Source organism: Pelodiscus sinensis, chromosome 4, assembly GCF_049634645.1.
Source record: "Pelodiscus sinensis isolate JC-2024 chromosome 4, ASM4963464v1, whole genome shotgun sequence".
Taxonomy (NCBI): domain Eukaryota; kingdom Metazoa; phylum Chordata; order Testudines; family Trionychidae; genus Pelodiscus; species Pelodiscus sinensis.
In genome coordinates this window covers 7,756,052-7,775,092 of record NC_134714.1, presented here as the reverse complement: position 1 = coordinate 7,775,092, position 19,041 = coordinate 7,756,052, and the positions used below count along the sequence as shown (strand labels likewise).

Genomic DNA, 19,041 nt, shown 5'->3' with positions numbered 1-19,041 from the left:
GAATCAGAGCCAATGGGAGCCGCAAGGCTCCGTGGCCACAGAGCCAGAAAGTAAACACAAGAACGGCCATATTGGGTCAGATCAACGGTCCATCCAGCCCAGTATCCTGTCTGCCAACAGTAGCCAATGCCAAATGCCCCAGAGGGAGGGAACACAACAGGTAATCCTCACGTGATCCCTCCCCTGTCACCCACTTCCAGACAAACAGAGGCTAGAGACACCATTCCTACCCATCCTGGCCAATAGCCATTGATGGACCTAACCTCCATGAATCTATCTAGCTCTTTTTTGAACTCTGTTAAAGTCCTATCCTCCACCACATCCTCTGGCATGGAGTTCCACAGGTTGACTGTGTTCTGAGTGAAGAAAAACTTCCTGTTGCCTATTAAACAAACCAGAGCAGCCCGGTAGCAGCTTTCTCAGAGTGGAACTGGGGACCACTTTGAGAACCACTGCTCTAGAGCAAGAGTTCTCAAACTTCATTGCATCCTGATCCCCTTCCGGCAACAAAAATTGCTACGTGACCCCAAGGGGGGCACCAAAGCCCTGAGTCTGCCCGAGCCCCACTTCCCTGAGCAGGGTGGGGCCAAAGCTGAAGGCCTCAGGCTTCAGCTCCAGGCCCCAAAATGTCTAAGCCAGCCTTGGTGACCACCAGGGCCGTCCTTAGGCTATATGGGGCCTTCACCAGTACTATTAAACTGGTGACCCCATGCCCAATGGTAGCCGGGGATACGTGGGAATGACGATTTTTTTAGACTTGATTTTATAACCTTCAGCAACACATTGATGAAATATTTTTAAAGCACATTTTAAACTAAGGTCCTGTAGACTAACAGGAAATTCAGAACTGACAGTCTATACTTGGGGTTGGCAAACGCCTGTTAAACGGCTTCGTTCCCACTCGAACGGCTCTATCACCGCTTGGATGTTCTGCTCATAGCTCTGGCAGGCTCTGTCCCTTGTAAGTTAGCCAGCTCCTCTGCGGAGGGAGCAGAGCCACAGAGCAAGGATAGGAAGAGACTAATGGATGGACATTAAGGGTACGTCTAAACTACATGGCTCCGTCGACGGAGCCATGTAGATTTGTTGTTTTGGCAAAGGCAAATGAAGCTGCGATTTAAATGATCGCGGCTTCATTTACATTTACATGGCTGCCGCGCTGAGCCGACAAACAGCTGATCAGCTGTTTGTCCGCTCAGAGCGCTAGTCTGGACGCTCCCCTGTCGACATCAAAGCCCTTTGTCGGCAGCCCCGGTAAACCTCATCCCACGAGGAATAACGGGGCTGCCGACAAAGGGCTTTGATGTTGGCAGGGGAGCGTCCAGACTAGCGCGCTGAGCCATCAAACAGCTGATCAGCTGTTTGTCAGCTCAGTGCGGCAGCCATGTAAATGTAAATGAAGCCGCGATCATTTAAATCGCGGCTTCATTTGCCTTTGCTTATAATCCTAATCTACATGGCTCCATCGATGGAGCCATGTAGTCTAGACACAGCCTAAGACCCAGTGGTGCCCCAAATTTTTGGGTGCCCTACGCAGCTGAATATTCTGCAGATGGGTAAGGATGGCCACTTTGGGTACCCAACCCACAGTTTGAGAACCACAGCTAGAGAGGATAAATCACAGGAAGATGCTAACTAGAAAAGATAAAAAGAATCTAAACGTGATAAATTACAAAAAGGTCTGATGCTTTAGTAATGTGAGCTGCCACGTGCACCATTCATGTTGGCACTCTAGAGCTTTCAGTCTCAACAATCCCCAAACATTTTACTCATTATATAGAATATCCTGTGTATAGAACTCGTATTACTCACTACTGAGATGCAGCCCCCTCTGAAGTAAAAGGAAGCAGCTGTTCAGCATTACGCTGTCACCAAAAATGCCCAACATTTTACAGCAGGAAATGAAGAAAACTGTAACTCAAGTGACGCTGAGAAGGGGAATTATATGAGGAAGAGTGTGATTACAAACTGAAATTTTTCCAGCAACCTAGTGTTTTAAGCACACTCTATATGTCAAAGGTGCCATATGGATTTTTAATATCTACAAGTGGCCCAAGTCTTGGCTTTATGTTTCCTCCAGGAGACACTTCTGATGTAAATCAAAATAAATCCAATAAGAAATCTTTATTGGCAAGACAAGCTGTAGAAATATTGACAAATTATAAAGCGATACAAAGCTCAGGCAGGTTTACAGTATTAATAATTGTCTGCCCGGATTAAGACTTCTTAGAAAAACTGAAGCACCCAGCATGGTGGTGGAGGTGTATGTGTGTTGGCCCAGTTATCATTAATATCCATTCCACGTTGTGAGGCAGAGGACTATATACCGTGATCGGCTGTTGCTTTCAGTTCTACCAAGGTTGCAGACGGTATTTTTTCCTCACTTCTGGCAATTCTGAGTGCTTGAGGGGCTATCTTCTGTCAAAGCTTGGATAGAAGAGTAGAAAAAGTCTCTCTGTATGAATATCTGCCCTAGCACAGAGGGTCACGCCTGCTTCTCTCTGGAATCTGTTCACCCAGTTCTAATTTTCAGGATCTGATCACTGATTTTATACATGGGGGCTACGTCTAGACTGACATGATTTTCCGGAAATGCTTTTAACGGAAAAGTTTTCCGTTAAAAGCGTTTTCGGAAAAGAGCATCTAGATTGGCACGGATGCTTTTCTGCAAAAGCACTTTTTGTGGAAAAGGGTCCGTGGCCAATCTAGACGCGCTTTTGCGCAAAAAAAAAGCCCCAATCGCCATTTTCGCGATCGGGGCTTTTTTGCGCAAAACAAATCTCAGCTGTCTACACTGGCCCTTTTGCGCAAAAGGGACTTTTGCCCGAACAGGAGCAGCATAGTATTTCCGCAAAAAGCACTGATTTCTTACAGTAGGAAGTCAGTACTTTTGCGGAAATTCAAGCGGCCAGTGTAGACAGCTGGCAAGTTTTTCCGGAAAAGCGGCTGATTTTCCGGAAAAACTGGCCAGTCTAGACACAGCCGAGGAGAGCTGCTAGCGGATTGTATTGTGCTGAAGAGATCAGCAAGAGGGTCTCTGCCAATGTAGTTTGTTTATCTGCCCTTCCCAAGGAGTTACGCATTGTCTTTTTAGGCTTCCATTTTGTTTCTGGGGTACTTTTCTGGCCCCCATCACTGAGCACTGCACAGCCTTTAATGTACTTGTGCTCACAATTCCCCTGGAAGATGGAACGACTCTCCTAGCCCCATTGTACAGATGGAGAACTAGGGTATGGAGAAACTAAGTGACTTGGCCAAGGTCACAAAGAAGTCTGTGGAGTCAGGGAACTGAACCCAAGTCCTATGCTTGTGTCCTAATCGTTGGGCTCTCCTTTCCACCTTCCACAAGGTAGGTGCAGTTGGGTTTGGGTGGGGCAATGCCTGTGCTTAACCGTGCAATGCTCTTCTGGTTAGGGTGGCCAGATGGTTTCAACAAAAATATCGGACACACCTGACATTACATCACAATCTACATTACATCTGATTTAGAAAATACAGGACATTTCTATTTTCTCATTTATCTTTTCTCAGTTTGTTTCCTGATCAGAAAGCTCAAATACTGGACTGTCTGGTTCAAAACCAGACACTTGGCAACCCTGCTTCTGGTTTCCGGTGCTTGGAGCCCCACAGATGCAGTGCACAAAGAGTCAGAGTGGGGTCAGCTGGAAAGACAGGAGAAATGTAAACCCAATGACTCCAGGTGCAGTTCATTCGCTGTCTGATTACAGCATGGGTTCTCAACCTGGGGGGCATACCCCCTTGGGGGGGCATGAAGAATTTCCAGGGGGGTGTGAGTCGACCCAGCTCTCCCTTCCCCCGCCCATCAAGTTTTGCTGCTCCGGTCAGTTCCTTTTTTATTTTTTTGCTCGACAAGTTTTGCTGCTATTTTGGGAGGTTTTTTTTTTTTCAAAAATCAAAAAGGGGGCGTGAAGCCGGAAAGTTTGGGAACCACTGGATCACAGGGCCTTTAGGTGTCCTGTTTCCACATCTTTCTCCCCACCCCAGAGGGCTAGAGACCGGCCGGATTCCAAAGAAGAGCCGCTCAACCTCTGACTTCATCCCTGGACTCCGGGGGCTGGGGCCTTCGGGGGACGCCAGAGATTGTGAGAGGAGCCGAGTGCCCCTAGCGAGGGGGTACCTAGATGGGGAGTAGCCCCGGGTGCTTGGGGAGGGGCTGAGATCTGAATGGAGATAAGGGGGAGCTCTAGGTGGGGGGGCCCTAGGGGAGGAAATGTGCAGCTGGGGGGCAGGTCCTGAGTCTCTGCAGGATGGGGGTGCCCACGTGGGGGATTCTCTAGGGGGAGGCTCTGTAGGAAGGGAGGAGCCCCAGGTGTGTGTGGTGGGGGGGGTTTCACTGGGGAAGGGGGGTGCCCAGGCTGGGGGAGCTCCTAGGGGGAAGGGTCCGAGTCCCTGAAGGGAATAGGGAGCCCCACATGTGTGGAGGGGGAGGGGTTGCCAACTCTCCCGACCGGACGAACTGGACACCCTTGCCACCAATGGTGTCCGGCCCCTCCTGCCGGGAAAGTTGGCACCTACCTAAAGGGGCGGAGACGGTTGGCAGGGGAGCTCGTAGGGGGCGGGGCCACAGTCTCTGGCGGGAGGGGGACGCCCCCTGTGACGGAGATTCCCTGAGGGGGAGGGGCTCCTCTCACTCAGCCCCGCCCTCTCAGGCGGCGCGGCGGGCCGGGCCTCGGGGATTGGCTGTGCGTCCGCCGGCGTGTTGGCCCCGCCCCTGCCACGTCCGTGCGGGGAGTGCGGCGCGGAGCCGGCGGGAGCCTGGAGCCCGTCGCTGCGTGAGTGGGGGGGGCTGGCTGGGGGGGGAGAGTGTGGGGCGAGGGGGCTGAGTGGGGGGGGCTGGCTGAGGTGGGGGGGAGTGTGGGGCGAGGGGGCTGAGTGGGGGGGGCTGGCTGAGGTGGGGGGGAGTTTGGGGCGAGGGGGCTGAGTGGGGGGGGCTGGCTGAGGTGGGGGGCGAGTTTGGGGCGAGGGGGCTGAGTGGGGGGGGGCTGGCTGAGGTGGGGGGGGAGTTTGGGGCGAGGGGGCTGGCTGGGGGGGAGTTTGGGGCGAGGGGGTTGAGTGGGGGGGCTGGCTGAGGTGGGGGGCGAGTTTGGGGCGAGGGGGCTGAGGTGGGGGGTGAGTTTGGGGCGAGGGGGCTGAGGTGGGGGGGGAGTGTGGGGCGAGGGGGCTGAGTAGGGGGGCTGGCTGAGGTGGGGGGCGAGTTTGGGGCGCGGGGGCTGAGTAGGGGGGCTGGCTGAGGTGGGGGGCGAGTTTGGGGCGAGGGGGCTGAGTGGGGGGGGCTGGCTGAGGTGGGGGGCGAGTTTGGGGCGAGGGGGCTGAGTGGGGGGGGCTGGCTGAGGTGGGGGGCGAGTTTGGGGCGAGGGGGCTGAGTGGGGGGGCTGGCTGAGGTGGGGGGCGAGTTTGGGGCGAGGGGGCTGAGGTGGGGGGTGAGTTTGGGGCGAGGGGGCTGAGTGGGGGGGCTGGCTGAGGTGGGGGGCGAGTTTGGGGCGAGGGGGCTGAGGTGGGGGGCGAGTTTGGGGCGAGGGGGCTGAGTGGGGGGGCTGGCTGAGGTGGGGGGCGAGTTTGGGGCGAGGGGGCTGAGTGGGGGGGGCCGGCTGAGGTGGGGGGTGAGTTTGGGGCGAGGGGGCTGAGTGGGGGGGCTGGCTGAGGTGGTGGGCGAGTTTGGGGCGAGGGGGCTGAGTAGGGGGGCTGGCTGAGGTGGGGGGCGAGTTTGGGGCGAGGGGGCTGAGTAGGGGGGCGGGCTGAGGTGGGGGGCGAGTTTGAGGCGAGGGGGCTGAGTAGGGGGGCTGGCTGAGGTGGGGGGCGAGTTTGGAGCGAGGGGACTGAGTAGGGGGGCTGGCTGAGGTTGGGGGTGCGTGTGGGGCAAGGGCGCAGAAGGGGGGGGACTTTCAGCATCAAGTACAGGAGGGCAGCCTGGAGAGAGACAGTTAGTTTCAGAGGGTGACTGACTGGGGGGCATGTGGTGGGGGGAGGGAGCTGGCCTGGCTGGGGGGGGGCACATGGTGGGGAAGAGGGCTGTCTGGGGGGTACATGGTGGGGAAGGGTGTTGGGGTTCAGGGGCTCCTGGTGCAGAAGCTGGAGTCCATGCGTGTGTCTGGGGAAAGCAGAGTGGGGGACATGGGGATGGTGGGATGAGACTGTAGTAGGGGAAAGAAGCTTCTTTCCTCCCAGCCCCAGGTTGACCCGGGGTGTATTTCCTTGTAACTTTTCCATGTGGGCTAAGCTAGTCACCTGTGGCTGGGATTCCAGGGAGGTCTGTCTGGTCTCCTCTAAAGAGATGTTTGCTCCTGGCTTTAATTAACTATGGCAGCTAATAGCTCTGTTTGTGAGAATACAAATGTTTAACTACAGTAGAACCTCAGTGTACAAACAGCTGGGGAATGGAGGCTGAAGTGTTTGAACAAAACATTATGGTGGCTCTTTCAAAAGCTTATACCTCAACATTGACATAATACATCTTTGAATGTCTGCAGAAGAAAAATGCTGCTTTTCCTTTATTGGTAGTTTAACACAGCACTGTAATATATTTACTTTTTTTGTTTCTGCTGCTGGCTGGTTGTGTGCTTCCGTTTCCAAATTGTGAGGTTAAGAGATCAGTTTGTAATCCGGCAGTATTTGTAACTCTGAGATGCTACAGTAGTTGTGTCTCTGTCTGCCCTGGTGTTTCCTGGAGACCAGCACAGTAAGATGATGTCAAAAGGAATGGAAGTGGGCAGGTGTCTCGGTGCTGATAAAGTGAGGTCATGCTTTTTCCATGCACCGTTAGTGTGGCCCAAACTCTTCCTGGTGATGTAGGCACCCAGTTCCCTTGACTTCCTTGGGGATTGCTCACATGCACCCAAGTGCAGAATGTGGTTTTATAATCAGAAGGACAGTTTGCAGTACAGTGACAGTTTTTGATGGCCTCTTTCCTGCCAGCCCCCTTATCGTTCACAAAGGAGGTCAGGGCTTTTTCAAAGCATGCTCATGTCTGTTTAAACTGGCATGTGTGCTGATATTGAACAAGCCCTATGCACCTCTTGCCAGTCTGAGCTGGGATTGATCCGAGGTCCTTTAGGTTTCTAGAGGAAACACAGGGACCAGCCAGCCTTTTGTATTGTGGCTTGAATTACATACGTTAGTGTATTGCTTCATCAAAATATTACTACATGGATGGGAAGCAGGAAAGATTTGTATTTTCCTGGTATTTTCTTCTCCGGTATTTCATTTCGTAAATGTATCTTTCAAGCATTCTGTAATAAATACTGAAATTCGCTATGATTTTGTTCTCCATAGAATATTGTTTCAGGAGAGCTCTATTATTATGATGACGATCAATCATGAGTTCTGGGTAATGAGAGAGGTTAATAGCAGCATAGGATGATCCAGAAACTAATACTAGGGATGCTCAGGTTAATGTAGGCCAAATCTTCAGGACCAAGACGATTGATACTGCAGCAATCAATCTTCCGGAGTTCGATTTAGCAGGTCTATAAAGACCTACTAAATCAAACGCTGAGGGTTCCTCCATCGACGCCAGTACTCCTTGATTTGTGAGGAGTAAGGAAAGTCGACAAGTGCATTTGCTCCCATCAGCCTCCCGCTGTGGAGACCGTGGCGAAAGTCAAATTAATGTACGTCGACTCCAGCAATGCAATTAACATTTCTGGAGTTGTGTATCTTAATTCGACCTTCCAAGTAAATATAGACAAGGCCTGAGTCTGATTTATCATTAGCTGTCGTGTGAGGTACCAGAACTACAACTTGAACTATAGTGGTTTAATTCTTGTCAGACCTAGAGTAATTCAAACACTTGATACAGCTTGAAAGTCCTCTGCATACATTGGCATGGTCTAGTAATAAAAGCCCAATATTAGGTGTCAGAAGACTTGCATAACCATTCCTGGTTTCGCCACAGCTTTCCTGAGACCATAGGAATATCCCTTAAGGTCTTGGGGTACGTCTAGACTAAAAGCCTCTTTTGAAAGAGAGCATTTAGACAGCAACCTCTTCTTTCAAAAAAGTGAACCGCTTTTTCGAAAGAGAGCACCCAGGCAGTCTGGATGCTCTGTTTCGAAAAAGCTCTGTTTGCATTCAAGAACGCCTTTTTTCGAAAGAACACTTTCGAAAAAAGGCATTCTTCCTCATGAAATGAGGAGTACCGCCATCAAAAGAAAAGCCGTGTTCTTTTGATTTAATTTTGAAAGAACGCGGCTGTGGTCTAGACACAGGTGAAGTTTTTTCGAAAAAAGGCTACTTTTTTCGAAAAAACCCTGCAGTCTAGACACAGCCTTGGTGACTCAGTTTCACCACTTTTAAAATCAAGATAATATTTAGCTGTCTCATAAGAATACTGGGCTTAATTTGATTGTATAGCAGAGTGAGATCCTGCCGTAGAAGTTCAAGGTGTTGTCTGATTTTTTTTTTAAAGGTAGGTGGAGAATTCCTGTTAGTGTTTAATGGGAAGGAGAATATGCTGCAGCAGTTTTCATTTAAGCATATCATTGTTTGTGAAAAGGGTGTGTGTGTGGAAACGTCATTGTACACTAGCAGGTGGAGGAAAAATATTTCATGCTTCCTGTAATGCTTACAGAGCTGCCTTCTTGTCTGAAACTTCTGTGCTCTGGATTCCATTAAAATGCCTCAAATGTAAAACTCTCTGCATTTTTCCTAAGACAGCATTACAGAGATGTTTTCATGTAAAAGGCATTTTTTTTATTAAATATAAGGATCCTGATAAAATTCATTTGACAACTTAGTTTACTTTGGCATCTCCAAATGGTGTGTATAGGAATGCTATTGCTTTCATTGGCTTTTTGGTTCTACTGAAAATATATGAAATGGACTCTCTTTTTTTTAAAGGGGGAGGAGGGTGGGAAATGTAGTCTTAGAAGTAGCTCTTTTGAGATCTAGTTCATTTTGTATCCTCCATTGGATATTCTAGTTACAGAAGCAATGTACACACATGCACACAAAAGAATAATTTACTTCTAAGTTAGAGAAATCTGCAAAAATTCTGTTCCCCAATTTTACTTTCTTCCTCCACCCATCGAATAAGAAACATTTCTATTACAGTTGTCACACTGAAACCGTGGCAGTATTAGTCGTGTGGTAAAGCAGTCAGTGAAAACCTACGCCCTGCAGTCAAGACTGCATTTGATTTTGTGAATTCACGAGGTGAATTGTTAAAACAAACATTATCATGTGAGAAATGCATTTTTTTAAAAACATGCATGTTTAACAAGTAGGAAAAGTATGCAAACTCTTGCGGGGGGAGTGTTCACATGAAGTGAATCTGAATTTCATCACATAAACTACTAGGCTGTGTCTAGACTGCATCCCTTTTTCGTAAAAGGGATGCAAATTAGACATATCGCAATTGCAAATGAAGCGGGGATTTAAATCTCCCCTGCTTCATTAGCATAAAAATGGCTGCCGCTTTTTTTCGGCACGGAGCTTTGCCGGAAAAAAGCGCCGGTCTAGACGCAGATCTTTCGGAAAATAAAGCCTTTTCCGAAAGATCCCTTTTCCCTCTTAAAATAAGGGATAAGGGATCTTTTGGAAAAGGCTTTATTTTCCGAAAGATCCGAGTCTAGACTGGCGCTTTTTTCCGGCAAAGCTCCGAGCTGGAGAAAAGCGGTAGCCATTTTTATGCTAATGAAGCAGGGGGGATTTAAATCCCCGCTTCATTTGCAATTGCGATATGTCTAATTTGCATCCCTTTTACAAAAAAGGGATGCGTCTAGACATAGCCCTAGAGTGGCCATGAATGGATAATTGAAAAAACATTGTCAGTAAAAAGTGTGAAATTTTGCTTATCCAAATTGCAGTCTGTATCGCTTTGAGATACAGTAACAAAGTTTGTCTGTCTTATTTGGAGTGCTAGACTGTTTGAACTGGATGTAAATGCTGAGCTTACCATACAAAATCTTCTGTAGTTATCTTTCTTCCATAAAAAGTTTGATCCGTTAGCACAAAAGTAAAGTTGATATTAAAATGGGCTTTACTTGACGTGCATTAAGGAACTTCAAAATATGTACTTTTATTGTTTGTTTTAACCCCAAATCCTGGTAGGTTCTAGTTCAAACAGTACAACTTCTGATAAAAGTAAATATGAGATTAAATTTCATTAACCTTTCATTGCATCAGAGAGAAAACATGCTAGTGTGTCAACAGCTGGAATAAAGGTATAAATGTAAATACTGTTACTGTGTGGCTACTAGGCTTACAGGGTATAACTACGGTCTCAATTGCAAATGTGTTTTATTGAATGCATTTCTGTGTCGATTGCAGTACACCTACTGCAACCATTGCTGCCATGATGCCTGTTGCAACTGTGATGCCGGATGACACACCGATGTTTGACCCAAGTCTCCTTCATGAGCTTGACTGGAGCCAGAACACAGCAGCGTTTTCTCCTGCCATTTCGCCTTTACAGCCAGGGGATGGTTTAGTCCTGAGGCCCCTTTGCACTGCCGATTTAAACAGAGGTGAAGTCCAGTTCTGTTTCCTATTGTGTAATGAATATGATGGGTCAGACCTGTACAGGTGCAACCTGCCCTAAACCATTTCCAGTAAGTCGGCCTCACTGTATGGTTATGCACTTGGAAATCTGTCTGACATTTCCAATACAATCAGATCTGTCCTTTAGTTGAAACACTCCTCTTCTACCTGGTCTAGTTCAGTATTAGAGATGTGAATGTTTAACTGGCTAACTGGTGGGAGCGAGGGGGAGGGGGAACGCTCCAGTGCAGCCGGGCTGGATGACGACCCCCTGCCAGTCCAATCTCCTTTAATCAGTTAACCAGTTAAATATTATGTTTGAGTAGTTAACCAATTAAATGGGATCTTACATCCCTAGTTAGTATATAGCCCCATTGGGGTAATCAAGTGCTTAGGTGTTTGATACTTGCTGGGTGCTTGGATGGTCACTTAAAACAGGTTTCTCCATATTTCGAATGCACTTAACATCTCAAATTGTTGAAGTAATCCACACTAGGGATGTTAAGAAGCGGGTATTTCACTAATCGTGTAGTCGATACAATTTTTATCGACTACACGATTAGTCGATAAGGGAAAGTGCTCAGTCCTCGCTCACGCCAGGTCTGGGAGCTACCCCCGCTGTGGCTCTGCAGTTTAAATGTACTACGAGCTAGGCTGCCTCTGATATAAAGGCAGGAAGGGGAGGTGGGAAACGTTAGTAGTCGACTTGAATATCCGATAAGCCTAGGTTTATCAGGTAGTCCATTATTCAACTACTCACATCCCTAATCCACACGTTCCTATTCATTGCAGTCTCTTAGAGAGATCCCAGCTAATTTTGAGCTCAGGCTATAGAACAGTTCAGTTGCAGGGCAGAGGTTGCGGCTTGGGCTAGACACCGCGTTTTGAGAACCCGTGAGGCTGTGGGGTCATAGCTATCATTTGTTCGCATTCTGTCTTTGCTTCGATCCACGTCTCTCCTCTGCTTTCAAACCAGTTCGCTGTCAGGGTATTAGGCAATCATTTAACATTGCTTCTGGCCTGGATTCACTTCCAAGATAGAGAATTCTGTCAGTGAACATTTAGGCTGTGGCTACACTGGCGCAATCTCACGCAAAAGCAACCGCTCTTGCGCAAAAATGTGCTGCCTGTCTACACCGGCCGCGCGTTCTTGCGCAAGTAAACTGATGTTCTAATGTATAAAATCAGGGCTTCTTGCACCAGAACTCTGGGGCTCTTGCTCAGGAAGAAACCCTTTTGCACAAGAACTCTTCCAGGCCAGTGTAGACAGGCAAACATGAATTTCTTGCACAAGAAAGCCCTATGGTTAAAATGGCCATCGGAACTTTCTGGCGCAAGAGAGCGTCTACACTGGCAAGGATGCTCTTGCGCAACAGCACATCTCTTGCGCAAAAGCACATGCCATTGTAGACGCTCTCTTGTGGAAGAGTTTTTGCACAAGAAGCTGCCAGTGTAGACGTAGCCATGCAGTTTGTGGAATTCACTGCATGTAACTAAATCAGATGGGAGCTGAGATCTGGAGAGGGCTGTTCTCTCGACTTCATGAGTCTCAATGTTTTACCCACAAATGTCACTTTACTCGGAGCATGTCAGTGTTACTTGTGTGTGGTTACACAGTTTGAAGGCACACTGGATACTTTAGGAACAGGTTCTGTGATCGTTCAGGCATTGCCTCCTTGACATATGGCATAACATGCTGCTTTTACTCATACAATAGTGTGCACACATGTACAGATTTGAATTTGTACCTGAAATACGGGGGCCATAATCTTTAGTCTTCCAGCTAATTGCTTATCTTTGTCTAGCATTAAACGTTTTACAATACTTTTCTACCGCAGGCTTTTTTAAGGTTCTGGGTCAGCTGACGGAAGCTGGAGCTGCCAGCCCGGAGCAGTTCATCAGTGAGTACGCGATTTGTTGTTTTGACCTTTGGAAAAGGGAAGGGAAGGGACAGAACGTTATTGACGTGGACAGCAAATCTGATCACGAATGAGGCTCTTGACTTCTCTAGCTGAGTGTGTTAGGCGAGTGTGTTAGGCTTCTCCAGGCAGCTTTCAGCAACTGGAGTTGGTTTAGGGCCAGGGTAGGGAGCCTTTTTTATTTTGGGGGCTGCACAGGAGTGAGAAACAAAAAACCCCCTTGCTGACGTGGCCCCTGACCAAGGAGAAAGACACTCCCCTTGCACTTCAGAGCCTAGGGGGGCCCAGCCTAGTAGATTTTGTGTGCTCCAGCCCTGCGGTGGGGCAGCAGACAGGGGCTGGACCCCCAGCACAGGCTCCCCAAAGCTGTGGGGAGGGACGAGTCTTGAGCTTTGGGGGCTGGATTCAGACCTGAGGTTCCCTGCCCCTGGTTTAGGGTCCCTTGGTCATTGTGACATTCATTCGCCTGTCTCAGGTGACTTCAATGTTCACGTGCACAGTTGGGGCAAATTCTCCTTGTGTTCAGTTGAGTGGTGGGTGAAGATAACTCATCCTGGTCTGACCATCCCCACTTGAAGTCAGAGCTTGTCTTTGCACCTCTTGAGGCAGTGAGCTTGTTTCACAGATACCAAGAGCAGAAGGGACTATTGGGATCACCTATTCTAACTTCCTGTATAACTAGGGCCTACTAGGGATGTTAACAGGTAACCGGTTACCCAGTGCGCATCATCCTTAAGAAGTAATGCTTACCGGGTAACAGTTAACCAGGACTCAGGAAAGCTGCACCCGCCTTCAGCCTGCCACTTCTGGCTCTGTGCAGGCTGGACTAGCCCCCCTGCCCACCTGTGTGTAATCAGCTAACCAGTTAAAGATACCAGTTAGCCAGTTAAATGGGATTTTACATGCCTTGACCCTACCGAATTCATGGTCCATGTCACGGTTTCAGATACTTACCCATATGAAATTTCACAGTTACAGCCATGGGAGTCTGGACCCAAAATAGAGTGTTAAGGGGGTCACAGCATTGCCCCCATTCTGCACTGTGGCTGATGGAGGTGCTGCCTTCTAGCCAGGCAGCTGGAAGCAAATGTGAGACTGGGGGGAGGGGCAGGGTCAACCTTACAGCCCGTTGAACCTCCAAGCGCTGGGCCTGGAGCTGGGGAAGGGTACGTTTTGGGGCAAGGGTGCCAGAACACTTGTGGGGGGGGATGGGCACAGGAACTGGAGGGAGGGCACAGACCAAAGGCCTCACTTTTTAACAGGGTATAGCTTGGGGGACCAGAAGGCGGCACTGTCCCCCACCAAATCCATGCTGCCACTTGTGGCCCCATCTCCCAGCCTGGGAGCCGGCAGCTCAGCGTGGGGTCTGGAGCAACCCCTGCCCACAATGCGGGGGCCACTCCAGCCCAGGTGTGGCAGGCCCGGGGGGGGGGGAGGAGGAGGAGGAGTGTCCCTCTACCTGTCCCTGTTTAATCAGTTAACCGGTCAAACTTAATGCTTACCTGGTTAATTAATTAAATAGGATTATACATCCCTACTATGAAGTCAAATTTATCATTCGAAATCAGTCCATGTGGCTGTCCCATTCTAATCCATTCTTCAAACGTGTGCCTGTCTCACTTTCCTCCTGTTCCCACAGAAACCTTCGAGCACATGAAGAGATCCGGTGATTACTACGTGACTGTGGTGGAAGATACAAATCTGGGACAGATTGTCGCTACAGCAACACTGGTCATAGAATATAAATTTACTCATTCATGTGCAAAGGTATGTTCTTGCATCCTCGCCTGCAATTGTGGAGAAAAAATTACATTTTTCAAAAATAACTACAGTTGAGTGTGAAATGGCTTCAGATGAGTGTACTTGGCTAATATCAAATACAAGGGCATTTTAAGGTTTGTTTTCTTTGCCTACTTGTCAAAACACGAGGCAGTGGTCGAGGCTCTTGTTAATGTAACTGAAAAATAACATCAAGGTGCTATGGCAAACTAATCGCCCCCGTCTCTGTTTCCTCAGAGAGGAAGGGTAGAAGATGTGGTAGTAAGTGATGAATGCAGAGGAAAGCAGCTTGGCAAACTGTAAGTATTTCTTCCCAGCCTTTCCCTTGTAACACCGTACATGTCAGGAGCCCCTTAGATCACATCCAGTTTCTCGCATCCGTTAACTCTCATGCTGTAGCTGATTAGATGAACATGTGTGATCAATAACTAGGCTCAAGCCACGACAAGCCCTCGCTCTGTGGGTGCGTGTTCACATGGGCACACCCATCACTTAACAGTCTGCTTTGGGGTATGTTTAACGAATTCTCACTGACTAATGAATTGCAAGTATCCACCTGACAGCTATGAAATGAACACATTTTAATAGATGCCTCCGACATCAGGGGCTGGCAAAATACGACCCGCGGGCTGAATCTGGCCTGCCAAGTCTCTGGATTCAGCCCACGGGCTGTCTCACTGGGACCTTCGGGCACAGAGCAGCCCCACACCGCGTTAAGTGGCTGGCTGATCCCTGTGGCGCTCTGCTCTGGAGGAGGGAGCGGCTTCCCGTGCTGCCATTGCTCCCCAGCAAAATCTCTCCACTCCTATTGGCTGAAAACTGGCCAGTGGAGCGGAGAGATTTAGCTGGGGGCAGTGCGCGAAGCCTCCCCTTCCTCTGGGCGCCCAGAGCAGAGTGCCACCAGGAGCAGCCAGCCATTTTGAGCAGCCTGAGATTGTGGTAGGCAGGGAGCCTGCTTCGGCATCCTGCAGGGCTGCTGGCTGGGAGCTGCCTGGGTAGTTGCCTCCCAGCCAGAGCCTGCATCTGGCACCCCAGCCCCTCCTTGTGCCTAATAGCTTGCTCCAGGCCACCACCCCGCCTGCTCCAAGTCATCACCCAAACCGTCTGCGCCTGCCTCCCCCAGGTCACAACTCCTTCTCAGACCCTGCATGCCCTCCTACATCTCCACCCCAGGCCAGAATCCTCTCCTGCACCCATACCCCTCCCCAACCCTGCCCCAGTCACAATCCCCCCCTTCACCCAAACTCCCTGTGAGAGCCCACACCCTCTCCTGCACCCAACCCCCTACCCAAGCTCCCTTCTGCACCCAACCTTCATCTCAGAACCACGCACTCTCCATGGAAAAGAGCAGCCCTTGAACTTGAACACTTACCAAAATCTCAGAGTAGCCCCCTCATGATGAATGTTGCCCACCCTTTGCTCTACATTGCCCATGGAAAATTGGCTAATCTGTTTTAATTTGTGCATATAATTTTACACTGGGGCATTTCATTGGTCTGCCACAAGAAAAGATGCTGCGCTTTGTTCATGCTGAAATGATTTTTTCCCCAAGTAAAAATTGAAGTAATATTTCACACAGAAAATGGTACTGCCTCTGTCACTAAGGTGTAAGCTTCTACCTCAGAGAGAGGCTTCACCTAATAGTGGGAATGAAATGCTTGCATTTGTGCTGAAGATTTTGAACTTTAATTAATCCAGTGTTGAAATGTCATTTTATATAACCATTGCTCTTCTCTCTCTCTCTCAGATTGATGTCTACGCTTACGTTGCTCAGTAAGCGACTGAACTGTTATAAAATTACTCTCGAGTGTCTACCCAAAAATGTGGCTTTCTATAAAAAGTTTGGATATTCAGTATCTGAAGAAAACTACATGAGTCAAAAATTCTTTAATTAAGAACTTGCTGCTTATCTTTTGTAAAGACTGTCGGTGGAGGACCTGGTGATACAAACTCATTCTCTCCGTGGAAAATTTAAGTAGTTTGTTGCTGCAAATGTAATTATCCCTGTAGATACTGGAAAACAGATGTGTAAAAATTGATCTTGAATGGCATTTTCACATGTCTCTAGGGACGGTGAGTGATGGTACTCATTTTACTACTGTTCAGCTTAAGTGAAGCTTTTTTGTGTTCTTAGCTGGTTTATAAAGGGGATGGTTTTTAACCAAAGTTATATATTTTTAATCTCAAAATCTTTCTTGCCTTGTATTTTTCTAAAGCTTTGCGCTTCTTGGTAGCCAAAGTGCAGGTAGTGTGGGAGTTAAGTTTCTCTCTCTAGTTTATTGAAGGAAATGTAAACTATGTGGACAACAAACCCATCACACAGCAATGTAAAGGACCTGTTTTATTTCTATCCTTAAAACATAGATTTCAGGACTATTGACATTAATGCACCTAAAAGTTTCATAGACATTGGCTTCCAAAAATCAGATTGAATAGATTATATTGGAGGGTATAATGTGGATGTAGTCCATGTTCACTGGCCATATTATAGTTGAGATATTAAAATACCAGTGAAGGCTGATTACATATTCAGGCCCTGCACTTTAGTTGGTATATTGGAAAGAGTCAGAGCTGTCGCTTACAGACGTGTGGCTTGTGCACAGAGCAAGAAAATTGCCAAGTTGCAATGGTCTAAAGTGAAAAGTCGCTCGAGTAAGGCTTTGCTTATTTCTGTTCTAGTTAGATGAATGTCATTTGAGAACAGGAGTTAACACAGGGGTGGGCAATCATTTTTGAGCGGGGGCCACTTCCAGATTTTTGAAGTGGTTACTTCTGGGGTGGGGCTTTAAATAGAAGCCGTAGAAAGGGCTTCCGGCTCCCAGGCAGCGCGCGAGGCTGGAGCTGCGATCCCTTTCACTTGCTTCTATTGAAAGGGCTTGTGCCTGCCGAGTGGCCGCCAGGCAATCCAGCTGCCCGGGAGGCGTGAGCCCTTTACGGAGAAACAGCGAACAGGGCTCCGGTGCCACTAGCGCGTTGCCTGGGAGCCGGAGATGCGCGAGCCCTTTCAACTGCTTCTATTTAAAGGGCTTGCGCCTCCCCCGTGGCTCCCAGGCATTCTGCTGGGGGCGGGGCCTGGAACAGCCACGTGGGCCGGATCAAAGCTGGAAGCAAGCCGGATCTGGCCCGCCAAGTGGCTTTTGCCCACCCCTGAGCTAACACCTCCTTCACCAGTGACAGGGCCGAGATGTGCTCAGTCAGGGAACACATTTCAATTCCTTGCCACACTTGAATTCTCCTGGGCCAGATCTGCACTGCTAGTATCCGCTTCTGCAGTATTGACATGCTGGTTTGCAGAGCAATCCCAAATCCAGGTACCAGAGGCTGGATGCTGCTTCCGATTGTCCCATCCGCTCCTAAGAGTGGATAAATGATTTTAGCACTTCTTGCCGTCGATGGCAATAAAACCCTTGTTTCAGCGGTAACACTTCGTAGGAGAGCGCCCCAGATGGCGGTAGAGTAGGGGAGTGAGAGTAATGAAGGTTACTGCAGAACTGTCTTGTTGTGTGTTTGAACGATCAGGCCGTACAAACGTCTCGTTTCAGCTGAGGACCACGTGACGTCGTGGCGAGGGGTCTATTTAATGTAATTGATAGCATTCTAATATATTGGGTTCTTGGTGATGTCTAGGTTGTATTTATTTTTTTTAAAAAGCATTGTTTAATCTAAAATAAATGGAGACTGCCGTACTTGCCTTGGTTTTAACGTGTTCCTTAAAACTATCATACACGCTCTAGCAGCCTCTCCCACTCCGAATTCCCAGCACCCCCCAGGCTGAAGCCCTGATCCCTGGCAAGTCCTGAACTGAAGCCGGCATGGCAGGACTGAATCCCAGATCCCCGGTGCTGCCCATGCAGCAGATGCTCTGAAGCCATGGGCAGAGCTGGGGGGGGGGTCGTCACTGGGAATATTGCACCCCCCAAACTCCAGTGAAATTGCAGGGCAGTTGCAGGCAGGAAGCCAGAGCCAGGCAGTGCAGGGCAGCTGCTCCTTTGGCCAGTGCCATGGTGCAGGCAGCTGTGCTGTTCCCGCCTCTCCTGCTGCTGGTGCCCCTCCGCTCACACAGCTGGTAAGAACTGCAGGGGTGAGGGACCCAGCTCCGCAGCTGGCAGAGCTCTAAGGAAACAAGGGCTGCAGGGGAGCTCTCTTGGTGCACAGCCTCTAGTTACCTTGTCCCTGCCCCCAAGGTACCCACTGTCTGCACACAGCCCCCAGCTACCTCCTTCCTGTGTCCTGTTTGCACATAGCCCCTAGGTACATCCTGAGCTACTCTATGGCCACACAGCTACCTACAGCACGGGAAGGCGAGATCCCTCTTGCGGGCCGGATCCACCCCACCAAGCCGCCGGATCGGGCCCGCAGACACCCTGCCGGGCCCTTCAGCCATGCGGCACTTGCTGTTTCAAGCGCAGGGCAGTTGTGTGTGCCTCTGCTCTGGAGGGAGGGGGAAGTTTCCTGTGATCTCCCCTGCCTGCAGCCCAATTCTCAGCTCCTATTGGCCGGAAACAACCAGCCAATAGGAGCTGAAAGATTGGCCTGAGAGGAGAGTCACATAGAGGGAGCAGCTTCAGTTTTAAGCTGTCTGGGGGTGTAGCAGGCAGGGAGCCCAGCCTGCCTTGAGCGTGCTGCAGGGCTGCACCTCCCAGCCAAGCCCTGCCTCTGGCACCCCTGCCCCTCCGGCACCCCAACTCCCTCCCCCAGGTCTCCTTCCAAACCATCTGCACCCCCCTTGCTCCAAGTCACAACCCTCCTCCCTCATACCACAATTCTCTCCTGCACCCATACTCCCTCCCTGACCCTACACCCCAATCCCTGACCCAGGTCACAGCCCCCTCTTTCACCCAAACTC

The 19,041-nt window shown here is 49.4% G+C and overlaps 1 protein-coding gene across 2 annotated transcripts; it reads left to right on the top strand.

The window, feature by feature from the left end:
- The first annotated feature begins 4,636 nt into the window (after window positions 1–4,636).
- On the top strand, window positions 4,637–17,881 carry GNPNAT1 (glucosamine-phosphate N-acetyltransferase 1). 2 transcript variants are annotated; one of them, XM_075926213.1, is made up of 6 exons: window positions 4,637–4,793; window positions 10,288–10,484; window positions 12,336–12,398; window positions 14,056–14,183; window positions 14,433–14,494; window positions 15,943–17,881. In XM_075926213.1, the coding sequence occupies exons 2-6, from the start codon at window positions 10,313–10,315 to the stop codon at window positions 16,088–16,090; spliced, it is 573 nt and encodes a 190-aa protein (XP_075782328.1). In that variant the 5' UTR covers window positions 4,637–4,793; window positions 10,288–10,312; the 3' UTR covers window positions 16,091–17,881. The 2 variants fall into 2 exon arrangements, with proteins under 2 accessions (XP_075782328.1, XP_006116373.1); XM_006116311.4 differs by lacking the exon at window positions 4,637–4,793 and adding an exon at window positions 8,233–9,171.
- The last annotated feature ends 1,160 nt before the right edge of the window (window positions 17,882–19,041 follow it).